The 27,414-nt window shown below is 38.1% G+C and overlaps 1 protein-coding gene across 2 annotated transcripts in view; it reads right to left on the bottom strand.

Moving 5' to 3' along the window:
• Positions 1-3,627: 3,627 nt before the first annotated feature.
• Positions 3,628-27,414, bottom strand: part of GEMIN8 (gem nuclear organelle associated protein 8) — a 31,586-nt gene continuing 7,799 nt past the window's right edge. The window contains exons 2-4 of one of the 2 annotated variants that reach the window (XM_007500907.3): positions 22,842-22,879; positions 21,705-22,152; positions 3,628-4,704 (exon numbers count right to left, since the gene is read on the bottom strand). In XM_007500907.3, the coding sequence (XP_007500969.2) occupies positions 4,448-4,704; positions 21,705-22,152; positions 22,842-22,844 (708 nt within the window). In that variant the 5' untranslated portion in view covers positions 22,845-22,879 and the 3' untranslated portion in view covers positions 3,628-4,447. The remainder of the gene's footprint in view (positions 4,705-21,704; positions 22,153-22,841; positions 22,880-27,414) is intronic. The other variant, XM_016424779.2, reaches the window with a different exon arrangement.

The following is a 27,414-nucleotide window of genomic DNA, read 5'->3' on the forward strand; positions in this document are numbered from 1 at the left end:
GTGATCCATATTTGTCCTGCAACCAAGATTCATCTCTAGACATCTCTAGACTCTGTGCCTTTATTAGTCTTATACTTTTAGCATCTACACATAACAGATCAAAAAGGATGCTTTTCAGTTATGTACAGCTAGTATGCCTAAGGTCCAATGGCAATTGCATAAAAAGAAAACCGGAAGCCATATCTGGTGCAGAGAAAGTATTTGATAAAGTCTCTCACTAAAAAAGGAACCTGGTGTTTGCTAGGACAGGGCATCTCTCCCCAAACTGTTCAATTCCCTTCCCACTCCTCATTGCTTTTTGTCTGACTCAGGCTCCCTACCAAGTCCATTTTCTGCCGCAGGCTGCTTCCAAGGTTCTAAACTTCTTACTGATTCAACTGCCAGAACTTCTCCAAGATCCTGGCTTGTGTCAGCTGGACTCAGAAGGTAAGAGTCTTAGATGTTTGCAGAATGGACATGATTCTCTGCGTGGATTCAAAATTTTCTGCTTTTGAGCGCAAAGCCTCTGGCTCTGGTTAAAGCAGAGAATGAATCTGGATGCCAAGAATTGTGGTGAAATAAATCATTCTGTTCATTCCTAAACTCTAGCTTTGCACAGAGAAATCTTAGCTAGTTCTTGTCTACAATGTTCTGTGAAAAATTTATGTAAATAAACTGTATTTCAAGTTTGCATGCTGTGTGTAAAGTAATACGGTATAATGTTGAAGTATTTAGAAACCTCTTACCTAGGGATAATTTGGTGCAGCTAAGTTTTAAAATAATCATAAAATCTGAAATATATATTTGTCTTGTTCCCCATGGAGCACTGAGCACACACAGCACACATATAAACAAAGCACCAAGAGATACTCCCTTTTAGCTCAGTTTCCTGACAAGAAAATGAGAGAAAACAAGAGCACTGGGCTCGGTTTCGGCTACCTCATTTTACAAGTGTTGATTGCAAACTGAAGATCTGTCCAGAGGTAGGTAAGTAGAAGGACAGATTTTTGAATATTGCCATTATAATAGAGGAATAGTTGGGAAGAATTAAGTATGTTTAATCTAGAGAACTGAAAAAAAAAAGTAATATACAAAGACAGAAAGTAAGGGTTGAAGAAACGAAAGGGGACATGTCCTACGAAGGAAGAGCTTTAGTTTATATAGTTTCGGGGGGATGAAGGAAGCCACTGGGTTCTGTACAAAAGTGGAATGGTTTGATTCAATGCCCTGCAACCTCCTTATCATTGGGGGGTATTCCAGCAGAACCAAGATGTTGTAAAGCAGGTATCCAACATATGTCCCATGTGGTCCCACTCCCAAATATGGTCTGACCCAGATTAAAATGCATTTGGGAAATATTTAATAAAATACAATAAAACAAAGATAAGATCCTATTTGAAAGCTAACCCAAATGATCCTTGTGGGGATTGTACAAATTAGTGGTCCCCATTTCTATTTGTTTCCCATTATGACTGTAAGAGATAGTCATATATTGGGTGGGAAGGCATTTTTAGGGTCCCTTTCAACTTCAAGATGCAATGCCTCAAACAAAGAAGGGACATAATCTATCCAGAATCATGTGAGCACAAAGGTGGTCAGCGGGACACATGTTCTAGAGCAGGAAAAAGTATAAAGGGGAGCAGCTAGGTGTCTCAGTGGATTGAGAGCCAGGACTGCAGATGGGAGGTTATGGGTTCAAATCTAACCTCAGTTATTTCATAGCTATATAACCCTGGGCAAATTATTTAACCTCCTCTGAGTAGCCCTGATAGTTCTTTTGCCTTAGACCTAATACAAAGTATTGATAGTGAGATGAAAGGTAAGTTTTTTTTTTTTTTAAGAAAAAAGTCTATAAATAAATATGGAGAAAATTACAAATGAATAACCTTCCTTTAAGAGATAATAAAACTGACATTTTAACTAAGGACTTAAGACATGGGCTAGCAGAAAAATTAGTAAATTCATGATGCATTGAATCAGAAAAAAATCTAACCCCTGTGCAAGTAATCTACATATCTTCATTATGGTGTAGCAGATGTTTTTGGTATGGTTCTAGAATAGTCAAGGAGGGCAGAGGCTCTAAAAAGTCTTACTTTGGAAATCAAAGCTTTTTTTTAAAAGAAACAGAAATAAGTACAAATTTCAATTATTCAATTGTGCCATTTCAAGACAAATTGTCATATTTATTAATTTGCCTGTGGAGAATTTCCAGCATGGTTGAGTTACCTTTGGTGGATGAGCCATAGGCTTTTCCCATATTACATGATTCCCGTAGATGCTTTTAGGGGACAAAAAAAAAAACCAAAAACAAACACAAACTTTTAAGAAACCTGTTAAGGAACAAAAGGATCACTTCTTATAATCTTATAATTCCAGGAACAATCTTTTTCATCATGGTAGAGGCAGGCTGATTAGTACTCGGGGATTCTGCTCAAGCTTTTGCAAATTTAAGAAAAGGTAATAAAGGAACATTCTAGGGATGATACAGGCCAAATTTACGAGTTACTGGTCTAGACTGATGATTTCCTTGAGTATGAATTATGTTCCAGAGAATGGTATAGAATACAGATGGTATCTGGCTCACCTAAAGATATGCACTTGACTGATAAAGAAAAAAAATTGGAAAATATTCCCGTAAAAATGGTATGTATGTTTTTGAAAAACCATTTATATCATAGGGATGGCAATTAGCGTCAGGGCTTCATCTGGACTCTAGGCATGGAATATTTAGATGTCTTCATAAACATTTCTCTCCTTTTTAAGAAAAATTCTGGCACATGTGAGGACGATAAAATATGTGTCCAATAGCCTCTTGGTCACATTTTAACTTATGGGAAAATGAATTCTGAATTCTGTCTTGAGTGTCTAAGTACAAATTGAAACACCAAGTAATGAAATTTGAACCCAATGAAGTATTATGTTTGTCTCAAGGCAAGTGCTGAAATGTTAAGCTGTTTTTAGGGAGAAATATGCCAATAGCGAGTCTTTTCACTACCATATGATTGATGTGCTAATCTTCTGAGGTCAGCACAGGTCCATAAAGGCAATAAACAGTAACAATTTATTTAAGAGGTAGCTAGCTTTTATAAATGGACTTTTACATTATGTTGTGAACTTCTGTAGTTCTGCAAAGTGGAATTTCATTCCTTTACTCAAGAATAATCTTTGCCTTGTACGGTCAATTCCATTAGTGTGTTTTTAAATCAAAGAGATAGTTTAGGAAGTCAAGTTCTGAGAGTGCTGTGCTCTTTACTACACATTCGGAGCACAAAATTCAGGTTCTTCAGGGATGATTAAGCATGTGAATACATAAACCAGATCTGGTGATGGAATGACCTAATCCAGAGGTAATATTACAACTATGCCTTGCTTGACATAGGCACCAAGCCCAGTGGTAATTTATAAGACCCCCAGGGCTAGAAGGAATGTTAGAAGCAATTTACCTACAAACTTTATTTTACAGATGAAGAAATGGGCCAAGACAAATTAAGGAACTTGTTTAATTGCCTTCTGATTAAAGATGCAAGAAACTAATGCAAAAGGAGGAAACGTAGGAGATTCCTGAGAGAAACTTAATGAAGTGGAACATAAAAAAAAAAAAACAACCAAAATTACACACAACATGAAAACCCATTACAACACACAATATGATTGCTTATATCAGAAATAAGATGTTTATTTTATCAAGATAGTCCAAACCCTTCTTTCTAATGGTTAACATCTCCTAACTGTTCACATAGGTTGCAAATACATGACTCTTGTTAATACTTTGGAGGTTCAGTATTAACGATTAAGACTCAAGAACTGGTTGTGGCATCATTGACATAATACCCTAATTTCAGGAGCAGAGTCAGTGGTATACCAGATTAAAGACAAACACTATCAATACTGTGACGCAAATAAAACTTCAATGTTTAATGTGAAATTTGCAATGGGAAATCAGACTCTAAAATGAGTGTGCCCCATTTTATGACAAATATTTTATAACTACAGAAGAGGAATCTTTTTTTGTTAACTTGTGTTCTGAAACTGAAACAAAAACTTTAGAGATATACCAAAGTAAAATGAGGTATGCCAATATTATAAGATATATTTAAAATAGAAATACTCTGGAATTTACAATATTTACATTTTTCACAACAAAAAATGTTTAAAATTCACAAAAGAAGGTTCAGTTTAGTTAAACACATCTTCAGTGTGGATTAATGGAAATATAAGAATTTTTCATTTTATATTCAAAAGAGGCTACATTTCTTTTTGCCTTTCAGTGAGGGGGCCAAAATAAATCAAAATGTCTTGAGGAAAAAAGTTTCAACTCTTCTTGAGAACTAGAAAAAATATAAAGCTAGGAGAGATGCATCCAAATAGAAAGAGGAAGGGAAGAGGATCAATAAGCCTGGAGTCTCATTACGCTGGGCAGCTGGAGGGTCAGCTGATGGCTCCCTCCCAGCAAGGGGCTTCATGTGGCTCACAGCTTCAGAGGAATAACAGGCCAATATTTAGGCTGCTTTTTATCACAGTTCTTGTCAAAAGTGAGCTGCATGGCTGTCTCCATGGCCTGGATCTTGGCAGCACTGTCCCCGTACAGTTTCTTCATTTCGACCATGCGCCTTTCTCCTGGCCTCTCGGAGGGAGGCTGCACAGAGCGCCCCGTGGTCTGGTGCAGGTCGTGGTCAGCTTCCACATACACGTCCTGGTGTTGGGCCTCCAGCTGCTGCTGTCTCTCTAAGTAAGCAAACACACAAGGCCTGGTGAGGGCGTGGCTCACAACTGCCACCCGCGGGCCGCATCTCCGTTTTTCGATGGAGATAAACGCGTTTCTGATGCCCGTCGGGGAGGGCTGAGCTGCCGTGCTCGTGAGATTGGGGCACGACGCGGCTCGTTACCCACCTATCCAGTGCCGCGCCACGGCGGCGAGAGCAAGACTCGGGGGAAACAGCCCAAAGTCAAATCAAATCATTCTAAGGAGCCTTGAAAACACGTGAGAAAAATACGAACTTCCTCAGCTTCCTCCTGAGCACTCCAACAGGTGGATTTGCCCGGTTTCCACGTTAGGCCAGTGTAAGAGCACAACGCTGACACGGCCACCATCTACCTCCTCGCCTCCTGCTCATGGAATCATTATAATAGCTGGCATTCACGTTAAGTGCTTTACAAGTATTACCTCACTGGATCCTCACAACAACTCCTATGATTTCCACCTTACAGCTGAGGACTCGTCTAAGGCCTCACAGCTAGTAAATGTCGGGGCCAGACTTAGTCACCCTCTCGACTCTCGGGCAGAGCTCATCTGCTCTGCTACTGACCTTTTTCCTTTAAAATGAATGGTGACTTTTTTTTATATCGCCAACATTTCCCCGGGATCTCTCCCCTCCCCAAGACTTATTTCATATCACAGAGAGTATTTTTTAAAGAAAAAAGAGGAAAAGGGAGTAAAACAAATTCATTGACAGAGTGACCCTACGTGCCATGTTCCTCGCTCACGGATCTCCCATCTCTGTACGTCTGGAGTATTCCCTAATACAGCTTCTTTGAAACCACGCTTGCTCTTTGTACCCGACAGTCGCCTTTAATTAGTCTATGGCTGCTCCTTTCCTTTGAGAGTGATGCCTGGATCCTGCTCATTGCCGATGAGCACACGCTTCCCCACACTCCTCTGTACTCGGCCCGTTCTCTGCTCCTGAAGAGCAGCTCGGGAGACTCCATGACAGTCGAAATCTACCGTCTGTTTAGCCCTTCTCTTGGGGTCCAACTCTGCCATTACACAAAGTGCTGCTACAGATATTCTAGCGTATAGAAGGTCCCTGTGTCTGCGGGGGATACACCAAAGACGCCTGGGGGGGCCGAAGAAATGAAGCTTACCGGACCACCTGAGCCCCGTAAGACCGCACCAACACGAACTAGTCATACATAATAAAGTGCATCTCACATGATTACAGTGACGTACGTCGCCCCCCCATCCAAAGGGGATCGATTCCAAACCCCAGAGGTTTGTGACTGTGGAAAGCACCTCATTGGACATTCTTGCTTTGACCCGCACCGCCCACGGTAACGTCGCTGCGCTCTCCCTCCTTGCTCCTGCCCCAGCTCGGTGCTCCGTGCCCGTGAAAGCAGAGCTCGAGCCCTCTCCCCTCCTGCAGCTCGGTAAGGCCTCTGGCCCGCTCGGCCCCTCTGAACGGTGGCTCTTAAGAGAACCCCTGGGAAGTGGAAGCGGATGAGGGCGAGCTTCTGTAGAGGGGAGGTTTCTCCTGATCCTTGGGATATAACGCCAAGTAGTGGCGTCTCTGGGCCAAAAGGCTTGGACGTTTTTGTGCTGATTCAGTTTCACCTACAAGGCAATCTTCTCACGAGACCGCCAACAGGGACGATTCCCAGTTTTTGGTCATCTTTGCCAGGTTTCTGGGTGTGAGGTAAAACCTTATGATTGTTTTAATTTGCAGTAAGCTTCCAATGAGTGAAAGGGGGATTCTTGAAATAACAGTCTGCAATTCTTCTTTTGAGAAGTTTGTTCATGTCCATTGGCCACTCGTGCATTGGAGAATGACTTCTGGTTAGAAATATACAGACACAGACATACATGCTGATTATTTGTATATCTTAGACACGGAATCAGAGAAATCTGATACAAGGACTCTTTTCCACAAGTGCATTTTGATTTTTTAAGCAGTCTTTATCCCTTGTGTGGTTAAGGCTACATCTCTCTGCCTTAGCATAAATGCTTTTCTTCTGAACTTTTATATGATCTCTTAACATTAAGCTAAAGTGTCCATCTAAAATGTATTGTGGAATATGGCATAAGATGTTAAGTCTAAGCCTACATTCTGCCAGGTTACCTTCCAGTTTAAAAAAAATAATATGACTCTTTTCTAAAAAATGTTTTCTGACTTTCTGACCACTGAGCTATCGAGGTTCTGATCCTCCCTGGTCTAACAGGTCCATTGATCCACTTCTCTATTTTAAAATCAGCATTGGATGGTTTGATGATTAGTGCTGTCATAGTCTGGGGTCTGGAGGTGCTATTCTTCCTTCCTCCATTCTTATCTCTTTTCATTGTGAGAACCAAACTACTGATTCTGTACTTTATATTTGATTTTACTCTGTGATTTTATTCCATAGCTCCGCATAACAAATCCCAGCCTCTTCTCTGTCTTTAAATGAAGAAGCTCATTCAATTCAAATATTCAGTGTGTCTCAGTTAGACGCCAAAAGTTTAGTTTGTCTCTTGATCACTTTTAATTAAAGAAAATTCTGAGCTGAAGTGTAGTACTTTAAATACTCTCATTTTCAGTCCCACCTACAAAATATTTTGTGCTTGGGAAGCTTATTATTTTTTCTAACTTCAGCTTCTGAGAAACTTCAAACTTTATGTGTCCCATCTTATTATTATTAAACCCTTAACTTCCAGTAGGGAATGGGGGTAAAGTGGCTTGTCCAGGGTCACCCAGCTAGGAAATGTCTGAGGTCAGCTTTGAACCCAGGACCTCCCATCTCTTGGCCTGGTTCTCAATCCACGGAGTCACCCACAAAGTCTTTTTAGTCAGTCCTGGTCTCTGCCTTGAGCTCCAGTACATATCACCAATGACCTAATAGACAAAACTTGGTCCCAAACTTGTCTTTCTAACCTCACTGGATATCACTTCCCTTCCAGGATGTGACTGTCCAGCCAAACTAGCTGTCTCTGTTTCTTCCCACATGACACTTCATTTTGTGCCCGGGTCTTTGTACCGGCCATCCCCTAGGCCTGGAATGATGGACTCATCTTTATTGCTGCCTAGGAGTTCCTCCTTTAAAGCTCAGATCAAGCACAATCTTCTGTGTGTAGGAAGCCTCCTCAATCATTTCCTCCTCTAGCTGTTGATGTACTTCCTCTCAAATTACCGTCTATTTAACCACTTTGTATATATTTGTAATTATTTACTTTATCTTTAAAAAAAATATATATATATATATATTTTTTTTCTCTATGTGAGTGTGGTCAGCCCCACTGGAAGGCACGCCCACTGGGATTAGGATTTATTTCATTCTTTGGACTTGTATCTCCAGTGCTCAGAAGAGTGCCTGGAGGTGCTTACTAAAAAGTTGTTGACTAGTCAAACGATTGAAGAAAATCATACTGGAAATAGGAAAAGTAGCAGTGGGGAAAACTGCAGTCATAAGATGCCGATTCACATGGAGGACTCTAAGCGCCACTCAGACCAGGCAAGGAAAGGTTAAGCAACTTGTCAAAAGGCAAAAGAGCAAAAGTGAGGGTCGCATGTCCTGGGAACGTAAACCTTTGACTCCTACGCTAGCTCAATGTTCTCATATCGGGGCAGACTTTACCATTCTGAGATCTCAATTTTCACTGAAACAGGTTTTGTGCTGGAAATATTCCAGCCCAGGTAATTATATGCTTTTAATTCTACATTCTTGCCATAATTTAAAGGGACCATTAAAAGCATTTGCTGAGTTCTTACAACATATGTGGTATTATTATAGGTGCTTCAATAAGGATAAGCCTGCTTTCATCATTATCTAATCAGAAGTTAAATAGCTTAACACATTTTAAAAATACTTTCCCCTCAACTCATCTACTACTGAAATAAAGTTTAATATACTTACAGTAACAGAAAATCACATAATAAGGCAATAGAGGATAAATTAACAAGTGACTGTTTTACATAGATTTTATAAGGGAATCTATTAGTAAAAACAGGAAAACTACAATTCAAACTAATATATCCCCTCAGTACTGTGCCTAGAGGGAAAATATTATGAATACGCTGCATGGAAGATGAAGAGGAAATAAAAAAGTATACAAATAGGTATAATTTCATTTTAAAGTAACTCTGGCCATCACCCTTTTAGAAGTCCTTTGCCAGAACCTGAAGGGGAATGCAATGATACGGCAGCATAAAACACAAACCAGGGCTCCGTCATACTGTGTTCCGTGTGCCCGGAGTCCACTTCTGAGGTCTCATTGCATGTGGAGGTGACATGGATGGGCTGTTCAAGATTACGGCGGCAGAGGTTAAGTTCTGATGGGTCTGTAGTGTCAGAAAGGCTTTTAGTGTGGCCCCAGCGATAGTTCACATTTGTTTCCCAAGATCTAGCCTAGCTAGCTCTGGAGAGGCTTACCACAGGTAAGCTGCCATAAAACAGAGAAAACCACAAAATGGTCCTCAATCCAATGAAGCCCCCTTCGGCGTGGGAGTGGGGAGTCCGTTTTTAGGCATCTTTTATAAATTTCAGCTTGATGATTCCTAGCCTCAATGTGAAATCTATGCCCAATAATCAACAAACGAAGAGTTTTTAAAAAGATGAACCACAGCAATCTTTTTTTTTTAACTCTTCCCTTCTGTATTAGAATTGATGTTAAGCATCAGATCCAAGGCAGAAGAGGGTAAAGCTTAGGCAGTTAGGGTTAAATGATTCAGTCACACAGTAAAAAGTGTCTGAAGCTAGATTTGAGCCCAGGTCCTCCCGACTCCAGGCCTGCCCTTTATCCACTGAGCCACCTAGCTATCCCGAACCATATAAATCTTGACATTCTTGCTAGAACCAGAAGAAGGAAGTTTAAAGCTAACTGAAAGAATACTCAGAAATATTCCTCGGAAAGACAAAGAAAAGAGTTGATATAAGTGAGTGTTACAGTATGACCAAAGACAAAAAGAAATGTTATTTTGTGGGTAATTACTGTATATTAAAAAACAACAAACAAAAATCCCTTTACTTTCTCTCTTAGAATCAATAATGTATATTAGTTCCAAGGCAGAAGAGTGTAAGGGTCAGGCAATGGGGGTTAAGTGACTTGCCCAGGGTCACACAGCTAGAAAGTATGTTAGGACAAATTTGAACCGAGGACTTTCCATCTCTAGGCCTGGCTCTCAACCTACTGAGCCACCCAGTTGCCTCCTATATATTAAAGTACAATGACACGTATCTGAAAAAAAAGACTAAGTGAATAAAGAATTCTTATGGCCCAGATTACAAAGCTTTTCCAACAGAGTGCACATTTGCAGTAGACAGTATAGATGGGCAGTGAAAACTATTAGAGCTTGAGTACCAACATTAGTTCTTGAGGAAGAAGAGTTAGAGAAATTCAGTAATAAACTTGATTAGAATTTCCAGATCAGATCAACATACCAAATGGTAATTTTAATGCAAAAGTGGGAAAATGTGGGGCTAGAGAGAGAGCTATGACAAAGCCCAGCTTTGGAAGGGGGGAAGAGGGACAATGAGGAGGAGTGAAAGGTTTATAGAGTACATAGAAGCTTCCCACCTTAATGTCAAGCACTCTTTCCTTAAGAAAAGAATTAAGAGGCACCAAACATGGCAAAAACAAATAATATCACAAAACAGAAATAGAGTCTCTATATCAACAGATTGGAAAAGACTGGTCAGGGAGATAGGCATCATCCCTGAATCAGCTCTTTGCGTATAGTTAGGTCATCATCCTGTTAGAGTTAAGATCAAACTTAGTAGAGAATAAGGATGAAAAAAGATGTAGTATATAGTTGAAATAATTAAATCTTGAGCTATTTAAACACGCAACTTACAATAAAAATGGGAAATGAACAACAGAGATGGTAGTACTTTAAAAAAGAAATTTAATCTATGTAAATCAATTGCCATAGAGAAACCAAAATAACCACAAAAGTGCCCTAGTTAGCAAAATTTGACTTTCTTGCCAAAGGGAAGATGGCTGCCAAAGTCAACACTGGATTAGAATATAAATTTGTTTGTAGGAGTGTGATGGACAATTACGAAGACTATTTTCTCATAAAGCAGAGAGAAGCTGCAGTGGGTAAAACCAGTTTAAAGAAAGCACTGCAAGAAATCTAACTAAGCAAAGTCAGCCCAGGGGTATTTAAGGACAAAAAAAAAAGGAAGGACAACAAATGGAAAAAAATGGAAACAATCTGCAAAAATGATAATAAACTCTCTTCCCAATCGAAGGGAGGGGAGCTCCCCTACTTAGACCCTAATGCTTACAGAGGAGGAAGAAGGCCACTAAGGAGAGATCTCTGTAGATAATAAGGTCCCCCAAAAGCTTCATATGCATCAAGGCCCCAGAATACTGAAGAGCAGACTCTCCTGAAGAGATCTATAATCACTTAAAAGAGTTTGACTGAACCATGCATATAGGAAAGACCAAGTGAATGAAGAATTCCTATTGCCAAGACTACAAAGCTTTTTCCAACAATGCACATCTGCAGATGGACAGTAAGATCCAAAGTTGGACAAGAAAAGAACAGGGTGGACTGCCTTGGGGAAACTGCAAAGCTCCACTGAGCACCCTAAGCTTCAAGAACATTTAAAAATATCAGCATTCCTTCAGTGTTGCTACATGGCAGTAATACATGGTCTACAAGTCTCTAAGTAATATTAACTTAGGTGGCTCAGTGGAGTGAAGGTCAGGCCTAGAGATGGGAGGTCCTAGGTTGAAATATGGCCTCAGACACTTCCTAGCTGGGTGACCCTGGGCAAGTCCCTTGACCCCCATGGCCTAGCCCTTACCACTCTTCTGCCTTGGAGCCAATACATGGTATTAATTCTGAGATGGAAGGTGAGGGTTTTTTAAAGAGAATATTAACTAGAGGGCAGCAGAAGGATATATGATAGGCATGAGCAGGCTTCAAAGTGTAACCACAGAGATGCTTCTAATAACAACAAAGGCAAAAGATGCCATTTCAGAACTGCATGACAGGAAGAGAGATAGGCTGGTCATGTGGTGAGGATGAGGGACATCAAATGAATAGTCATCATCTGCTGGTACTTTGGGGACGCTATGAAAATACAACAAAGATCTCTAACATGATTATGAGAAGACAAGGGGAAGAGTTCCAAAGGATAGCCAGGCAGAAAAGGGTTGCGATCTTGATCTTTAGATGTAACTTCCAAATTGATGAGAACCTCTACGTACCCACACACATATGGGGAAAGGAATAAGCATTTTATGCAGCACCCACTATATGGTAGGTTCTGTGCTGAGTGTACTTTCCAAATATCTCGTTTGATTCTCACAACAACATTGAGAGGTAGATGCCGTTAATCTCATTTTGCAGTCCAGGAAACTGAGGCAAATAAAGGTTAAGTGACTTGCCAAAAATTACAATCTGAGGCTGGGTTGGAATGCAGGTCTTCCTGACGTCAGTCAGTGCTTCATTCACAGTACCACTCAGATGCCTCACACCCTGTCCTTACCCACTCATTTTAATTCCTCTCTAAGCATCAATCTGGAATTTGTAGTCATGTTACACTTCCAAAAGCGTAAAAATATTACATAAAATGTATGAATTACAACTGAACCAAAACATCTGTAAACCCAGAAAAATAATCCAAGTATTTAGCCATTTGTGTCTCAGAACATCTGTAGTTTATTTTTATGTGAAAAAAGAGACGTGTAGAAGGGCCAAAAGGCTGTCAAGCACAGTAAATGAAATATAACACATACCTTATTCGTGGAAAATAGATATATTAAATGACTTGCTGTAAAATGCAGAACTGAAGTGCTGGCCTAATATTACCTTGACAGAGAGAAAGCTAACACGCATCTTCTTTGTTACTTCAAGGCTTTTGCTGTATATTTGAGCAGCCAAGTAAATTAATTGCCCAGGTATCCCGAGTATTTAAAAGATGTGCATAGAAAACTAAGATACCTGCTCCCTTGAGAGGGATTGGGATGCTTCTAGTCCAGACAATAGCTATCTCTAGCCATTTCCCTGCTGCCCAGTTAACTTTCAGGTCTGGAACTTTTATTGATAGGAGAAGGCCCAGGGGAGGTGATTTTATTACTGCCTTCCTATAAGTTACTACATCTGTTTAAAACATTTAAAGAAGAAGATATCCTTTTGATAGAGAATATTCTGAGTCTGGAAAATCAAGTCTAAAGACCTAATCCTCTACAGAGATTCTCTTCTCTACTCCATTTCTATGATCTGTAGTGAGTCAAATTTCATTTTTACCATACTCTTGTTTAGATAAGGGAGGACATATTTGGGGCCATAAATATCACTGAAGAGAATTTTGTTTTATAGAGGGAGAGAACAAATGGTGTGAGAAAGATATTCTTTGAGAACATACCACTACTGTTTCTCTTCCAAAAATAACAAAGAAAGGGACCATGAGAAAAATGCGGGCCTCCTGGAGATGTAGAACTTATACAGTACCAATGTCTGATGCCATAGTGGATCTTGCCAAGAATATTTTTCCTCAAGGACTACTTTTTTGGGAACACTCGTATGTTCCACACAATTGAGGGGTATAAAACTACTGAATTACTGCAATTCACTCTACTCTATTACTATCAAGGGCCCCACCATCATCCCAATCGTCAGAGCCATTCCTGACTGACTCCCTCAGTTTTACTTACCTTATATATCTAATCTAATTGGGGACAGCAAGCTGTCCCAGGGCATAGAGAACTAGACCTGGAGTCAGGAAGAGCTGAGTTCAAATTTGGCCTCAGACATTTACTAGCTGTGTGACTCTGTGCAAGTTTACAACCCAGTTTGCCTCAGTTTCTCATCTGTAAAATGACCTTGAGAATGAAATGGGAAACTAGTCTAGCATCTTTGCCCTGAATACCCCAAATGGGGTCAGAAAAGAGTTGGAAACAACTGAAAAACAGTTAAACAATATGTTTCTAATCAGTATCTTGTCCCTTCAATCTTTAAATAGGTTTTTAATGAATGTTTGTTGATTGACTTGTTAAACCGATCCTTCTACACACACCCCTTCTCATAGAACTACCATCTTAGTCCCTGATCACATTAAGTACTAAATAAATGATTATTGCTTGTTTCATAATTCCAATGGGAAAAAATCCTAGAATAAATACTAACTCCAAAGCAATATATTAGAATTCTGTTTTGGGGGGGAGGATGGGGGGGTAAGAACAGAGATCCATGTTTCTTCTACTAATACCTAAATATGGACTTGAATCAGATCCTAAATTTCCCATTTCTAGCTTGGCTGAAGAAAATCACAACATAAGTTGGGCCTCAAGTGCACATTAATTTTGATATTTAATGGCAGAATTAAGACTATATTTGATGAAGAAGGAAGAAAGAAGGAAGGAGGAAGGAAGGAGGAAGGAGAAGAAGGAGAAGGAGAGGGAGAGGGAGGAGGGGGAGAGGGAAAGGAGAGGGAGGAGGAGGAGAAGGAGAAGAAGAAGAAACAACATCTTCTAACACAATGGTGACTGATTTGATCCCAGAATTAGTAGAAAAAAAGACTCCAAAATAATGCCAATCCAGAGTCGGAGAAACAGATTCATGTAAATTCTATGCTTTAACTCCTTCTTGTACTTGTTTAACCTACTTGCTTATGAGAGTCAGGATAGTCTCAGCTCAGTAAGCAATGCTTACAAAGCAATGATTTTTTTAAAAATTAAAGTAAACATAATTGTACAATTTTCTATTTATCACTTAATTACTTCCTTTGAAAGCATGTGTTCTCAATTACTAGCATAGTTTCACTCTATGGAAAACAAAGTTAGAGTCTTAGCTGACCAGCTGTGGAATAATCTGGATAAAATATGCAAAACAATTGTTACTTATAGAGATTCTTATAATCTGGCAGTTCCTTTGGGTTTGAAATCTTGATTATTTTAAGAGGCAGCAGGATGCACTGGAAGGAGCACCACTGGAGTAATCATAGATCAAACCTGTCTCTGACACTGGCTGTGGTGGCCCTGGCAAGTCCTGTAATGCCTTTTCATCAGTTGTTAGAATGAAAGCAGAAATACCTGTATTACCTCTCTCAAAGGCTTATTATGATCAAATGAGATCATTTATGTAAAATATTTTGTAAGCTTTGAGGGATTATATAAATGCCAGTTATTATTAGTCTTAAATACCTATGGGGAGAGAGACTGGGGAATAAATATAACTACTGATTTAGTTTCTAAAAACAGGATCTTAATTTGGCAATATACATAGATATATGTATACATTTTTTAGAATCCAGATTTATAACTGGGTAACACTAATTTATTGCATGTCATAGTCTGGGCAATACATTCTTCATCCACTTTGTTTTCCCATGTGGATTGTGCCCAGATTACAAAGTACAATTAGACATTAACTTAATGAACAAGAATTACCTTGATCAAAAACTGAAGATAAATAATATGATGGGAGAAGAGGGCAAAAATGAATTGAAGAATTGGTTGAATCACATTTTGAAAACTGTGCTGTGCTTTCAACAAATCCAAGTAGCTTCCTGCCATCAAAAACAAACAAACCACCACTAACAATCTCCTGGGAATGTTACCTGTCTACAAATATACGGATCATAAATTTCAAAAGAATAAGAACTTTTGTTGATCTGAAAGGTATTGCAAAAGTTGAAAATGGGTTTAAGTAGGCTGCAGTATAATGCCAGCATTAACTAGAAATGTGAGAAGCACAAAAACATATAGCTGACACATAGCCCAAGTGTTGCCTTGGTAACCCTCAAGTATTAGAAGAAACCAAGTCATGTTAACAACTGGATAGATGGCAGATTTACTAAAAGATACAGATAGGAAAGTATGGAGGTGTTGTGATCTGTACCTGTGGAGCACCCACATTAATAACATTTAGGAAAATATCAAAATAAGTAAGGCTGAGTAATATGCCTTTATCGCTGAGGCTAGACTTTAACTGGAAGTCTATGTTTGTGAATAACAAAGAATCTTGTAGTTTTATAATTCAATATATGTATTTGTATCAATCAATAAGAATTTACTAAGTAACTCCTATGCACCAGGCACAATGCTATGCACTGAGAACACAGATATGGTAGATTATGCTGTACTTGGACTCAGGAAGAGTTAAAATGCCACTTCTGTGAAACCTGGGGCAAGTCACTTAATCTCATTAAGCCTCAGTTTCCTTATCTATAAAACGAGGAGCATTAGCCTCAATGACCTCCAATGCCCCTCTGAACCCTAAGTTTATGATCCAAATTCTAGGATCAAGGCGCTTACAACTCAATAGGCAATACAACACAAATATAAAGAAGTATATACAAGAGGGTATTTACAAAACAAATATAAGGGAGTTGCAGGGCAGGGAGCGGGGGGCACTAGTGCTGGGGAACCAAATAAGGCTTCATGTTTAAGATGGCCCTTAAGCTAAGCTTTCAAGGCAATCTGGGGTTCCCAATGTCAGAAGTGAGGAGAAAGAGCACTCCAGGGATTGAGGGCTGTGAGTGCAAAGGCGTAAATAGGCCACTATGGCTGCACAGTGTATGGGATCGTAGTAATGCGTAAGAAGTCTACACATTTGGAAAGGGTTAGATTATCAAGAGCTTTAAATGAAAATCACAGAGATTTGTTTGATTCTAGAAGTAATAGGGATTCTCTGGAGACCTGATCAGAACTGTTTTATTCTGGGCAAATCATAGAGTTGGGGAGAGACCAAAGTAAAAGCTATAGCAATAGTCTAAGAGAAGGAATAATGGCCTGAACTACAGTTCTGGCTTTGTGGAGAGAGGGGTTCACAAAGAAACATTTTGTAGAGATACTTAAGTAGTACTACTGTCTTGTTGCTTAGCACATTTTAAAAAGAAGAGCGCTGAAATTTTCGTCTAATTCTAGCATAAAATATAATCTAACATGCTACATTAAATAGATTACAGTAGCAAATAACGGCACTTAAGTTTCTGATCTCCTTATTTCTTAATCATTCAAAATCTGAATAGTGTTTCACTATCAAACATGCAAATTGCTGCACAACATAAATAACTGCTAAAATAGGAACTATTCTCTGACAGCTAAAGGTAAAAAAGTACAGATAGAGACAATTCTACCCATATCAGAAGCAGCCAGTCAAAAGGCAGAGTAGTTACAAGCAGGGAAATAGAACTACCAAGTATGAGGACATTAACTTTAATGAAGAATCTGTTTTCTTCTGTTTTTCTAATATTAACATGTGTTTCACATTACAACCGTAGCTATTTTGTCAGAATTGATTATCTTAGCACAGCTATAGGAAAATACCAACTTGATTCATATCCTGATTTCCCCTTTCGAGATGGACTATAGAAAATCATGACTTTTTTAGGTCCTTTATGCACACTAATTTGAGGAATTAAGAATATTTCTTGATAGAGATACATTACCTAGCTCCCCTCTACTGGTGACTGATTTGATTCCTAAAGTAGTAGGTTACCAGTATATTATACTTAAAATAACTACTCGTATTCTCTCTTTATATAGTGGAGTACATTCAATGCTTATCTTTTTATGGGTTTGTTCACCACCATTGAATTCTGGGTCCAGTGAAAAACATGAAAGATTCATAGACTGGATCTTTGTCTAAAAGTACGTTACTTAGAGGATCTGCCACATAATCTTTCAAGTCTGTGTTTTAAGAATAAAAAAATTCTGTACATTTCTTTTGTTAAATCATATGAATTTTCTAAACAATTGAACTTTGAAATTTCATAACTAACTAATTTTCCATGAATATGAGTTACTCTTTAAGTCTGACAAAGAAATATAATCTGAAGCAAGATGTTTCTAGTGGTGGTATGTTGGGGGCCCCATTTTACTCTCATTTTAATCTAGATTCCTAGGAATTATAAAACAGATCAAGTCTAATTTGACAGAATTTTACTTAAGTCAAGTTAATCTAAGATAGAACTGAGCACAGTGGAAAGTCCACTGGCTTTGTATTAAGACCTAGGTTTAAATCTCACACCTGCCATTTACTATTTATGTGACTGTAGGCAAGTCACTGGAACTTCTCTGGAGATTTCCTCATATGTAAAATGAGGAAGTTGGACAAGATTTTACCTCTAAGATTCCTTTCCAGATCTAAATACATGATCCCAGAAATGGCTTAGAACACATATTTTTAGAATTTATTTAATTTTTTTACAAAACCCTTACCTTCCATCTTAGAATCAATACTGTGTATTGGTTCCAAGGAAGAAGAGCAATAAAGGCTAGGCAATGGGGGTCAAGTGACTTGCCCAGGGTCACACAGCTAGGAAGTGTCTGAGGCCAGATTTGAACCTAGGACCTCCCTTTCTAGGCCTCATTCTCAATCTCCTGAGCCACCCAGCTGCCTCCATTTTTGGAATTTATATTGAAAAATTGCAAACTTCTATGATTAGTCTCAATTTTCTCTTGTTCTTGACTTTTTGTAAATTTACTCTTCTGGTACCCAAACTTTCCAAAATGATCTAAGAAAATCTTATTAGGCAGGTAGAATATGAACTTGTTTATCAAATACTTAAGAACACTATATATTCACAACTATTGACATAAAGACTTTCTAAGTCAAGGTCTTGAAGTAATTCAAGCTGGCAGTTCCTCATGAAAGTCAATTTTAGTATTACAACAATGCAATATATTGAATTTGAAAATGGTTACTAAATTAATACAGTGAAAAAACACAAATTAGAAAAGCTAAATTAAAAGTACCATATGCTTTGCATAAGCAATTGCTTCTTCCTTTCTCCTTGGTGACTTCCACTTAATTATTGTAAAATATAATGTTTACTACTTGATAAAGCACTTTAGATCTTTGAATAAAACATTATGTAAACCAAAATCAAAACACTTAACATTGTTTAGGTATTTAATCTGAAACTATTCATACAAAACAATGAAAATGCTTATTCTCCATATTATTACTAACTTCCACATAAAAGAACTTTTTACACAAAAAAGAAAACTTTTTTTTCCCCTAATGTACTTGTCAGAGAGATAGATAACCTTGGTTATCTTAAGGTTTGGAACAACTCATTGCTATAAATCTCCAGTTAGAATTCCCATCCTCATAAACTCTCAGAGATCTGTCTAGCTGGTTAATTAACTGAAAATTCCTTTTTATACTGAACTAAGGAATGCATGTTTAAAAAAGAATCAAAATATCATTCCATAAATGATTTTGCATGTTAGGACTATTTCCAGGTGTAAGATGTGGTTTGAAATTTCCTTTGGAAAGTTTCTCTCTAGAATCTAGTGTTATACCCTTGTCCTACCCTCCCCAAATTCTGAAGATGTAGTTTTAAAGTGGATTATAATACAGGAATGTTATTTTCAAATGAATGAATTAAAAAGTCATTGAGTAATGTGTAATTAAAAAAAAAACAGAAAACTTATAAGACAAACATGAGGGTAAAATATTAGAAAAACCTTAACATTACTTTTACAGATTGAATGTTGACATGTAACAGAAATATTACCAATAAGCAGGAACTGGAAATTCTATCTCTCAATCAAGAAAACTGATTGCTTTAGAGGAAAAAAAATTCACTTTCTGATATTTTTATTACTTATTTTTCCAAGGGAAATTTCCATTTGCCTACATCTATGTGGATGTCCTTAGAAAACCACAAGTTTTTTCACAGTCTTGATCTCATTAAGTAAAATATTACAAAGGCTTGGCTCAAGCTGAATGACAGTCAGTGTGCTCATGATTCTGTGAATGGTAAAAAGACTTCAAATGCCAAACACAATTCATTTCAATTGAACAAACATTTTTAAGCTGGGTAGATGTAAGGCACTAAGTTAAATGTTAGAGATATGTATAGAAAAATGGTCCCTCTCCTAAGGAGCTTATCTTAAACAATACAGACAAATTTGATCTTTAATAAAATTGAAATTTATTTTTGATCGTAAGATCAATCAATGCTATAAAGGTCCCACAGTCACCAAAATGTATAATGGTAGTGTTTCTGTAAATAGGAAAGAATAGGAACAAAGAAAGGAAATGGATAAACAAGCTGTGGGATATGAAGACAATGAAATATTACTATGCTCTAAGAAATACTGAATGTAAAGAGAGGTGCAGAAAGATTAACGTGAAATGATGAAAAGTAAACACAATCAGGAAAGAATATATAAAACTAAAAGAATATTTCAAAAGAACATTTATTAGGCACTTACTATGTGCTGAGCACTATGCTAAGTGTATAAAAGACACAGGTGAAGTCCTTATAAGATTATATTCTAATGGAGGAAATGACATGAATTATAATAGGTACATACAAAACAAATACAAAGCAGACAAAAATGAATGGAAATGGAAAAAATAAACAAAAACTGAATGCTGTGAAATTATAACAACTAAGCTTTGCCACAAAGATGTGATATTAAAATATAGATGCTTCCCTCCTAAGTGGCTGACTATGGGTGAAAAACTGCATGTAATGCAGATGTGGCTTATATGTTGGTTAGTTTTGCTGAATTACTTTTCTCCTTCTTTGTCTCAATGGAATAGGGGGAGGGGAAGGATATACTGGGAATTAGATATGATATAAAAACAAAAGCTAATAATAAAAATTTAAAATAAGAAAATGTGATTTCTAAAATTCAAATTGTTTAATGGAGGCCAACTGCCACTATGAAATGTGGGATGACTTGCTGGATCTTTCAAACAAAGCATGTATTTTAGCACATACTAATTTAGGAAAAAAATAGCTTCTTGGGCTTTTTAGTGTTAGGAAAATTTTTCTAGGTCTCTTGGAATGTTTGAGTGGTGGGAAAACAAGAGAGTTCATGTGTTCAAGTTCTGTTATGCTAGCATTGCCCTTTAGTTCTATCTAAGGGGCTCTGCTATAGAATATCCTCTAGTATATTTCCATTCTGTACTTACTCTATATCTACTCTTAAACAGTAAGAACCCAGCATACAGAGACTACAAAAAGGACAAGGACTTTCTGATTTGATTCATATGGTTTTTAGAAAACCATAGATTTAGAGTGTGGTGAAAATTTATCACACCAATACAAAAACTCCAAGCTAAATGATAGGTTTATTGAGAGGGGGTCAACCTCACAACAAAGCTGGACCCTGGTCCCATCAGAACCAGAGACCCTGAGCCTTAGAAGATGGCCTTTTTTTATAGAGAGAAATCTCCTGACATAGTGACAGTGATTAAAAAAAAAAAGACAAAAGATGTTCATATCTTTCACATGGGCGATTCTTAATTAGTGACACAAGTGCTGATTGAGCTAGTGAATGCAAAAGAAGATCACTTTGGGTGGTAATTTAAGTCTATTATTATTGTGAACCTTTCAAAGGCCTTTGCACTCTTGGTGTCTTTTACTGACAATATTAGGAGTTAGCAGTTTGTAGAAACAAGAGCGGCCCTGCTGTGTGACCACCCTGAGCTTGCACTCAAAGCAGGACTCCACTTCTTTACTCAAGGTAGGCCTCTCCCTCCTTCATGACCATCTTGAGCTTGCTTGTGGTGGGCTTGGTGGTGGCTTGTAGTAATAGGCTTAAGGCCAAAAGATGTAAACAAGATTTGATAGCACCTAAACTATAACTTTTCTTAGCTAATCCCTCTAATTTTATAAACAAACTATATCACTTTGACTATTAACTCAAAACTAATGATTATGTTATTCTAGTATTATAATCATAAAAGGGGCCAGGGGCTTTCACACTCACAAGAGCTGGAAGGGATCTTAGAGGTCACCTATTCTTACAAGTAAGGAAATTGAGACGTGGAAAGAGACTCATCCTAGGACACATAAGTAATTTGTGGCAGAACCAGGCCTGGAATCGAGGCCCCCTCAACGCCCCATCCAGCAGCCTTTCTATTGTACCACAGTGCCTCAAGTAACTCTGGCCCATATTTTGGAAGCCATGGCTAGCCATGAAAGAGCTTTCCATAAGGACGCCTGCATTAAAATGGAGGAGGGGGTGAGGGCTGGGAAGGACAATGCAGTGATGTCATTAACAAGATACAAAACTGAGTAGTAGAAAAGAACGAAAGGAAAGAGCCTAGACTTACTTAGCTCTTCTCTGTGTCTTTCTGTCTCAGCAAAATACTGGCGGAGCTCCTCTGTAATCTCCATGTTACTCAAATCACATTCTATTTCCCCATCTGAATCTGACTCTTCTTCGGTGGAGGGAGCTTGGTTTTCTTTTGAGGTCATTCGGTGGCTGTGGGCATGAGCAGGGGGCTGCTGTGACCACCTGGAATACGGAGACCTGCTGTGCCACCCCGTGGATGGTAGACGACCCTCCTGGGCTGCCTGGTCATCTCCGCCCCAGTCAGCGTAACGGCTGCTTGGAAGGAGAGCAGGCAGATACCATGGGGAATTGTAGAACGACAACATGGCCTTCCTGTAGGCACTCTGGTGCCTCCGCATCCACTGCATGGCTTGGTTATAATGCTGCCAGTAGCGCGCGTATGCTCGCTGAGAATACCACGGCTCAGAGTCTCCCTGCGATGAATCCTGTCATACACGGTACAGAATGTAGAAATCATGTAAGTGTTTCATGGCGAGGATAGGAAATGTCATCCAAACAACCAAATGACAGATTTTACATACCTATTGCTATGCTGGTACTAACTACTGGTATGAAAGGATAAGACATGATCAATGGCCAAAAATGCTTAATAACTAGAGGGGGTATGGAGGAAACATACAAAAAACATCTACTTCAAAATTAATAGGAAAGTAGGTTAACAATTTTCTTTTAAACCCTTACCTTCCATCTTGGAGTCAATACTGTGTATTGTAAGGGCTAGGCAATGGGGGTTAAGTGACTTGCCCAGGGTCACACAGCTGGAAAGTGTCTGAGGCCAGATTTGAACCTAGGACCTCCCGTCTCTGGACCTGGCTCTCCATCCACTGAGCTACTCAGCTGCCCCCAGGTTAACAATTTTTACAAAAGATTTGGGAACAAAGAACAAAGAGCCAAACTCTTTGAGTCATTACAAAACCTAGAAGGTAAGAAGGGGATGACTCCAAATTTGGAGCACCTAATCAGCAGAAACAAGGGAACTGCTAAGGGGCAGTACCTAAGCATTATTTTAATGCCATTTCTTTGTTTTAATTCTTCATTCTTTTCCAGTGGGACAAATAAACATACAATACTTAAAATACTAATACTTATCTTTCTAAGTTAAAAAAATCCTTACCATCTCTGATGTGTGCCAGTTCAAACAGTCACCAGAAACTGGAATAAAAAATATCCATATCATAAATGCTGAGATTGTTACAGGTATGCAACATTTGCAATTATTTGCTGTTTGGAGTTGCAGAAGAAGCATTCTAGAAGGCATTTCCTCTAATTCCAATGCTTATTATTATCAGATGAATAGTAGTGCTTTGATTATGGCAAGGGTCCAAATAGACAAGATTCTTTCCCACTGTCGCGATTAACTGAGTTGAAGATAAATATATGATGATCCCTATATTTACAAACTAATAAACACTGAAAGATTTAAAAATGCTTACTATCTAACTTACTTATTGTGGTCTTTACTGCAAACTTGAATACAACACATCTTTCTAAACCAACCTAAACCCTTCTTGAATTTAGATAAAAAACTCAAATTTAATACCAGGAATCTGAACAGCCACTCCAAGTATAAATCTCCATAGCCTTTCTTCTGCTATGAGTTTTAGCACTGCTACTGAGCATCAGTCGGAGAGTACGGGTTCTTAACCTAGGGTCCTTGAACTTGTTTTTAAAACTATTCTGATACGTGTATTTAAAAAATTGGTTTCCTTTGTAACTTTATATATTTTACTTCGTGTATTTAAAAATATTATTCCGAGGAGTCCATAGACTTCAGCCGTAAAAATTCCTGAAAAAGAATCGTCTACTTGGTCACTGATTCTCAGTACTCTCATTAGGTCTTTTCTTGTCTCTCTATGTAGGCCTAAAGAAGTTGCCTTTCTTCTCTAAATAGGCTGACAGAATAGTAGTTAAGACAGTAGTTTCCAATGTCTGTAGTAACAATTTAAAATTTCTAATCTTCCAATTTTCATAAAATAATCTTAGTATATAATTTTTCTTGGTGTCTTTTACCTAGAAAATAAATTTCATAACATTAATATACAATAAAAAGAAAATATACGAAAGCCTTTATTAATATGACCTTGTGATGGTACAGAGGTTAGAGTACTGGGCCAGAGTCTGGCACTCCTTAGTTCAAATTTAGACTCAGATACTTACTGTGCAACTCTGAGCAAGTCACCTAATCTCTATCTACCTCAGTTTCCCCATCTGTAAAAAAATAGTACCTACTTCCCAAGATTATTGTGAGGTTAAAATGGGGTATTAATAAAAAGCATGGAAAAGCATAAAGTGCTATATAAAATGCTATTTATTATTATTAACTATAAAATGACCACTTTTAACATTTATAACAATAACAATAATATTGTGATAGGTGGGCTTGTTTTGGGTGATAAAGTTTCAGGATATTGCTATATAATTCTTTTTTGATCATTAAACAAGACTGATTTTTGTCTTTTTAATAACTACAGCAAAAACATCCCATTTTACATCAATAAGATTATAAATAGTAATAAACACTGCACCTCTTTGATAAACCTGAAAATTATTTACTTGCATGTAGTCAAAACATAATAAAATTTTTCAGGATCAAAATGTTTGTTTCAATGCACTATCACAAGACAAGTGCTCATGTGCTTTATCTATTAGAGCAGGGGTCCCCAAACTGTGGCCCCCCGAGGTCATTTATCTGGCCCCCACTGCACATCCAGAAAGGGCACCTCTTTCACTGGTGGCCAGTGAGAGGATCACTGTATGTGGCGGCACCGCAAAACACGTTGTCACTCACGTATAGTACTTCCGGTGACTTAATCCTTTGTGTGGCGCCTTGTTCTGAGAGTAACTGAAGGAGAACGAGGTGCCACACAAAGGATGATGTGGCTGCACCATGGAAGACGTCAGCATGGTGAGCGGCGCTCTGGGGGAGGGGATTCCACACTGTGTATACTGCTGCCCGGTATAGTGGTGGCGGTGATGGGCCTGTGCAAGGTGGGACAGGCCCATCCCAGTCAGCGCTGCCGCCTCCGCTATCCCAGACAGCGGCATACAGATTTTACAGATTTGTTCATAGTTTTTTTTTTATAGTCTGGCTCTCCAATGGTCTGAGGGACAGTGAACTGGCCCCCCCTGTGTAAAATGTTTGGGGACGCCTGTATTAGAGGCTGCCAAGAGGCTAAGTGGATAGAGAGGAAAATTTGTGTGGCCTCAGATACTCACTAGCTGTGTGACCCTGAGCAAGATACAACCTCTGTTTACCTCACTTTCTTCGCTGTAAAATGGGGATTAAAAACAGCACCCACTTTGCTTGGTGATTGTCAGGATTAAAAGAGATATTTGTAAAGCAGTCCGCACAGTTCCTAGCACACAGCAGGTGCTGTATAAAAATTTATTCCCTCACCATCCCCATGGCAAACATGTTCCTTATCTACTCACATTCAGGAATACCTCAGGTCTTTCAAATAAAATAATTGTGGGATAGCAAGGTGGCTAAGTGGCCCAAAGAACCAGGTATGGAGATGGGATCTGACCTCAGACACTTCTTAGCTGTGTAACCCTGGACAAGTCACTTAATCCCAACTAGCTAGTCTTTACTTCTCTTCTGCTTTAGAACTGAAACTTAGTATTGATTCTAAAACAGAAGTTAAGGGTTAAAATAATAACTGCTTCAAGCAAACCATTTCTAATTTTCAGGGTATTTTTTAAATTGGGAAAATATGTCACCAGGATCTCATAAATGTTTAGCTTTTAAAAAATAATGTAGAAATGATATCTGTATAAACCAGTAGAATTGCTTGTCAGCTCTGGGAGGGGGGAGAAACAAGTGGGGAGAAAGTGGGATATTCCCAGTCTAGTGTCCCGTCCTATTGAGCTTATACAGTGGTACCTTTTCGCATGAGTTTAATTCATTCCATGGCCAAGCTTGTAACTTAATTTGCTCTTGTGTCAAATGGAATTTCCCCATTCAACTTAATGGAAATGCAATTAATCCATTCTGGCCCCCCCAAAAAAAAACACACAATTTTTTTTTGTTTTATATGATTTTAAATACAAAAATGTACTTTATAAATAACATAATAAAAATATTTATATATAAGAAATAATATAAAGAAATAAACTTGATTATGAAATGTTATTTACCTCCAAGACCAGGCAAAGATGCTGCCAGAGAAGGTTTCCATTTCATGGGCTATCACTTAACATAACTTTCTCTACACTTAACACTACATTTAAATGCAAAATTGACCTTACATGTTACTTATAATATGTAACTTTATTATTTTTTTACTTTAATTATCATCATTTTCTTCATTGAATTTTGACTGTTTTACCACACTTTCCTCCATTTCACTTAGAGGATGTAGCAACAAAAACCTCTTCATGAAGGTTTGTTTCTTCCTCCCTTTCAGAATGTTTTAATAATGTGTGAAACAAGTGTCATTACACAGCTCCAATGCATGACCTGGTGCAACTTTTTCCGGGTGTGTCTTTTCAATAAATTGTTTAATTTTTTTCCCAAATCCTCAACATTTACTTAATCTCACTAGTACTGATTGCTTCATCCACCTTGGGCTCCTCCTCACTAATTTTCTGCGAAACCTCTGTATGCTGCTGCTACTGTAACTCTTTCAATCCCTCTGTCATCAGGATGCATGGTTAAAAGTTAGGAAATTTGCCCAACAAACTGATAATAAAGACAAAAATAAAGAAGAAAGCAAAAGCAATTCAATCTAGATGCTCGCATGGCCAGATAAACTGAACTAAATGAGACAGCCTCATGTAACTTGTGAAACCAAACACTGTAGGCTATCTAGTGGAGGGTGGCGGAAGCTCATGATTCAAATACCTGCTGGTGACTTAAAGCAAAAAATCCCAATTGTGCCTGCTCGTATCTCAAATTGCTTATGGCTTCAAGTGCTCATGTATCAAGGTACCACTATATATTGGATGAAGGATCAAGATAGATGAGGTAAATTAGCAGGGTGAATCAGAAAATACTAAGACTTTTATTTCACTTACTTAAATTGTCCTAATTCTGAGATTTTTCTACCCATAAAATTTTTTAAGAAAAAATAAGAGTAAAAAGATATTAAGAGGCAAAATTTAGGTTTTATATTTTATATTCAGCAACATGTCCACTTAACTTTTTATAAGTTTTTTTAAAAGATTAAAAACTAAACTTTTATACATTATTCAAAAAGATAATTCATGATTATGAAAGGCAATGACTGATCTGTACTACTCTGGCCTCATTGGAATCAATTTCCCAAAGATAGTGAGAGAGTCTAGTATAAGAGATGATCCTACCAACTTTAAGTTGGTTCGATGCTAAGTGTGTGTTCCCTCCAACTCACTTAACATTCTTTTCACTTAGGCCCTCAGGAAAATGTGGAGTTCCTTCTAGGTAAGAATCCAAGAAGAAAGGAACTACTGGGATTCCTGAAATGATTAAAAAAATTTTTAGATATTAAAGTGACAATTCCAGACATTATACCCTTTAACAAAAGGAAGTTTGTAAAGTAGAAGATAGACATCTACAGTTCTATATTATTTAATTGTATGATGTTTCATTGAAATAGTTTTTCCCCAGTTTTGTCCACTGCTTTTTAATAGCTTGGCCAATTGACAGCAACTTTTCACCTTATGGGACAGTGGAGCTAAATGAAAAGAGATTGGTAATGTCAGGAAGG

The sequence above is a fragment of the Monodelphis domestica genome, chromosome 8 (assembly GCF_027887165.1).
Source record: "Monodelphis domestica isolate mMonDom1 chromosome 8, mMonDom1.pri, whole genome shotgun sequence".
In the NCBI taxonomy this organism is placed as follows: domain Eukaryota; kingdom Metazoa; phylum Chordata; class Mammalia; order Didelphimorphia; family Didelphidae; genus Monodelphis; species Monodelphis domestica.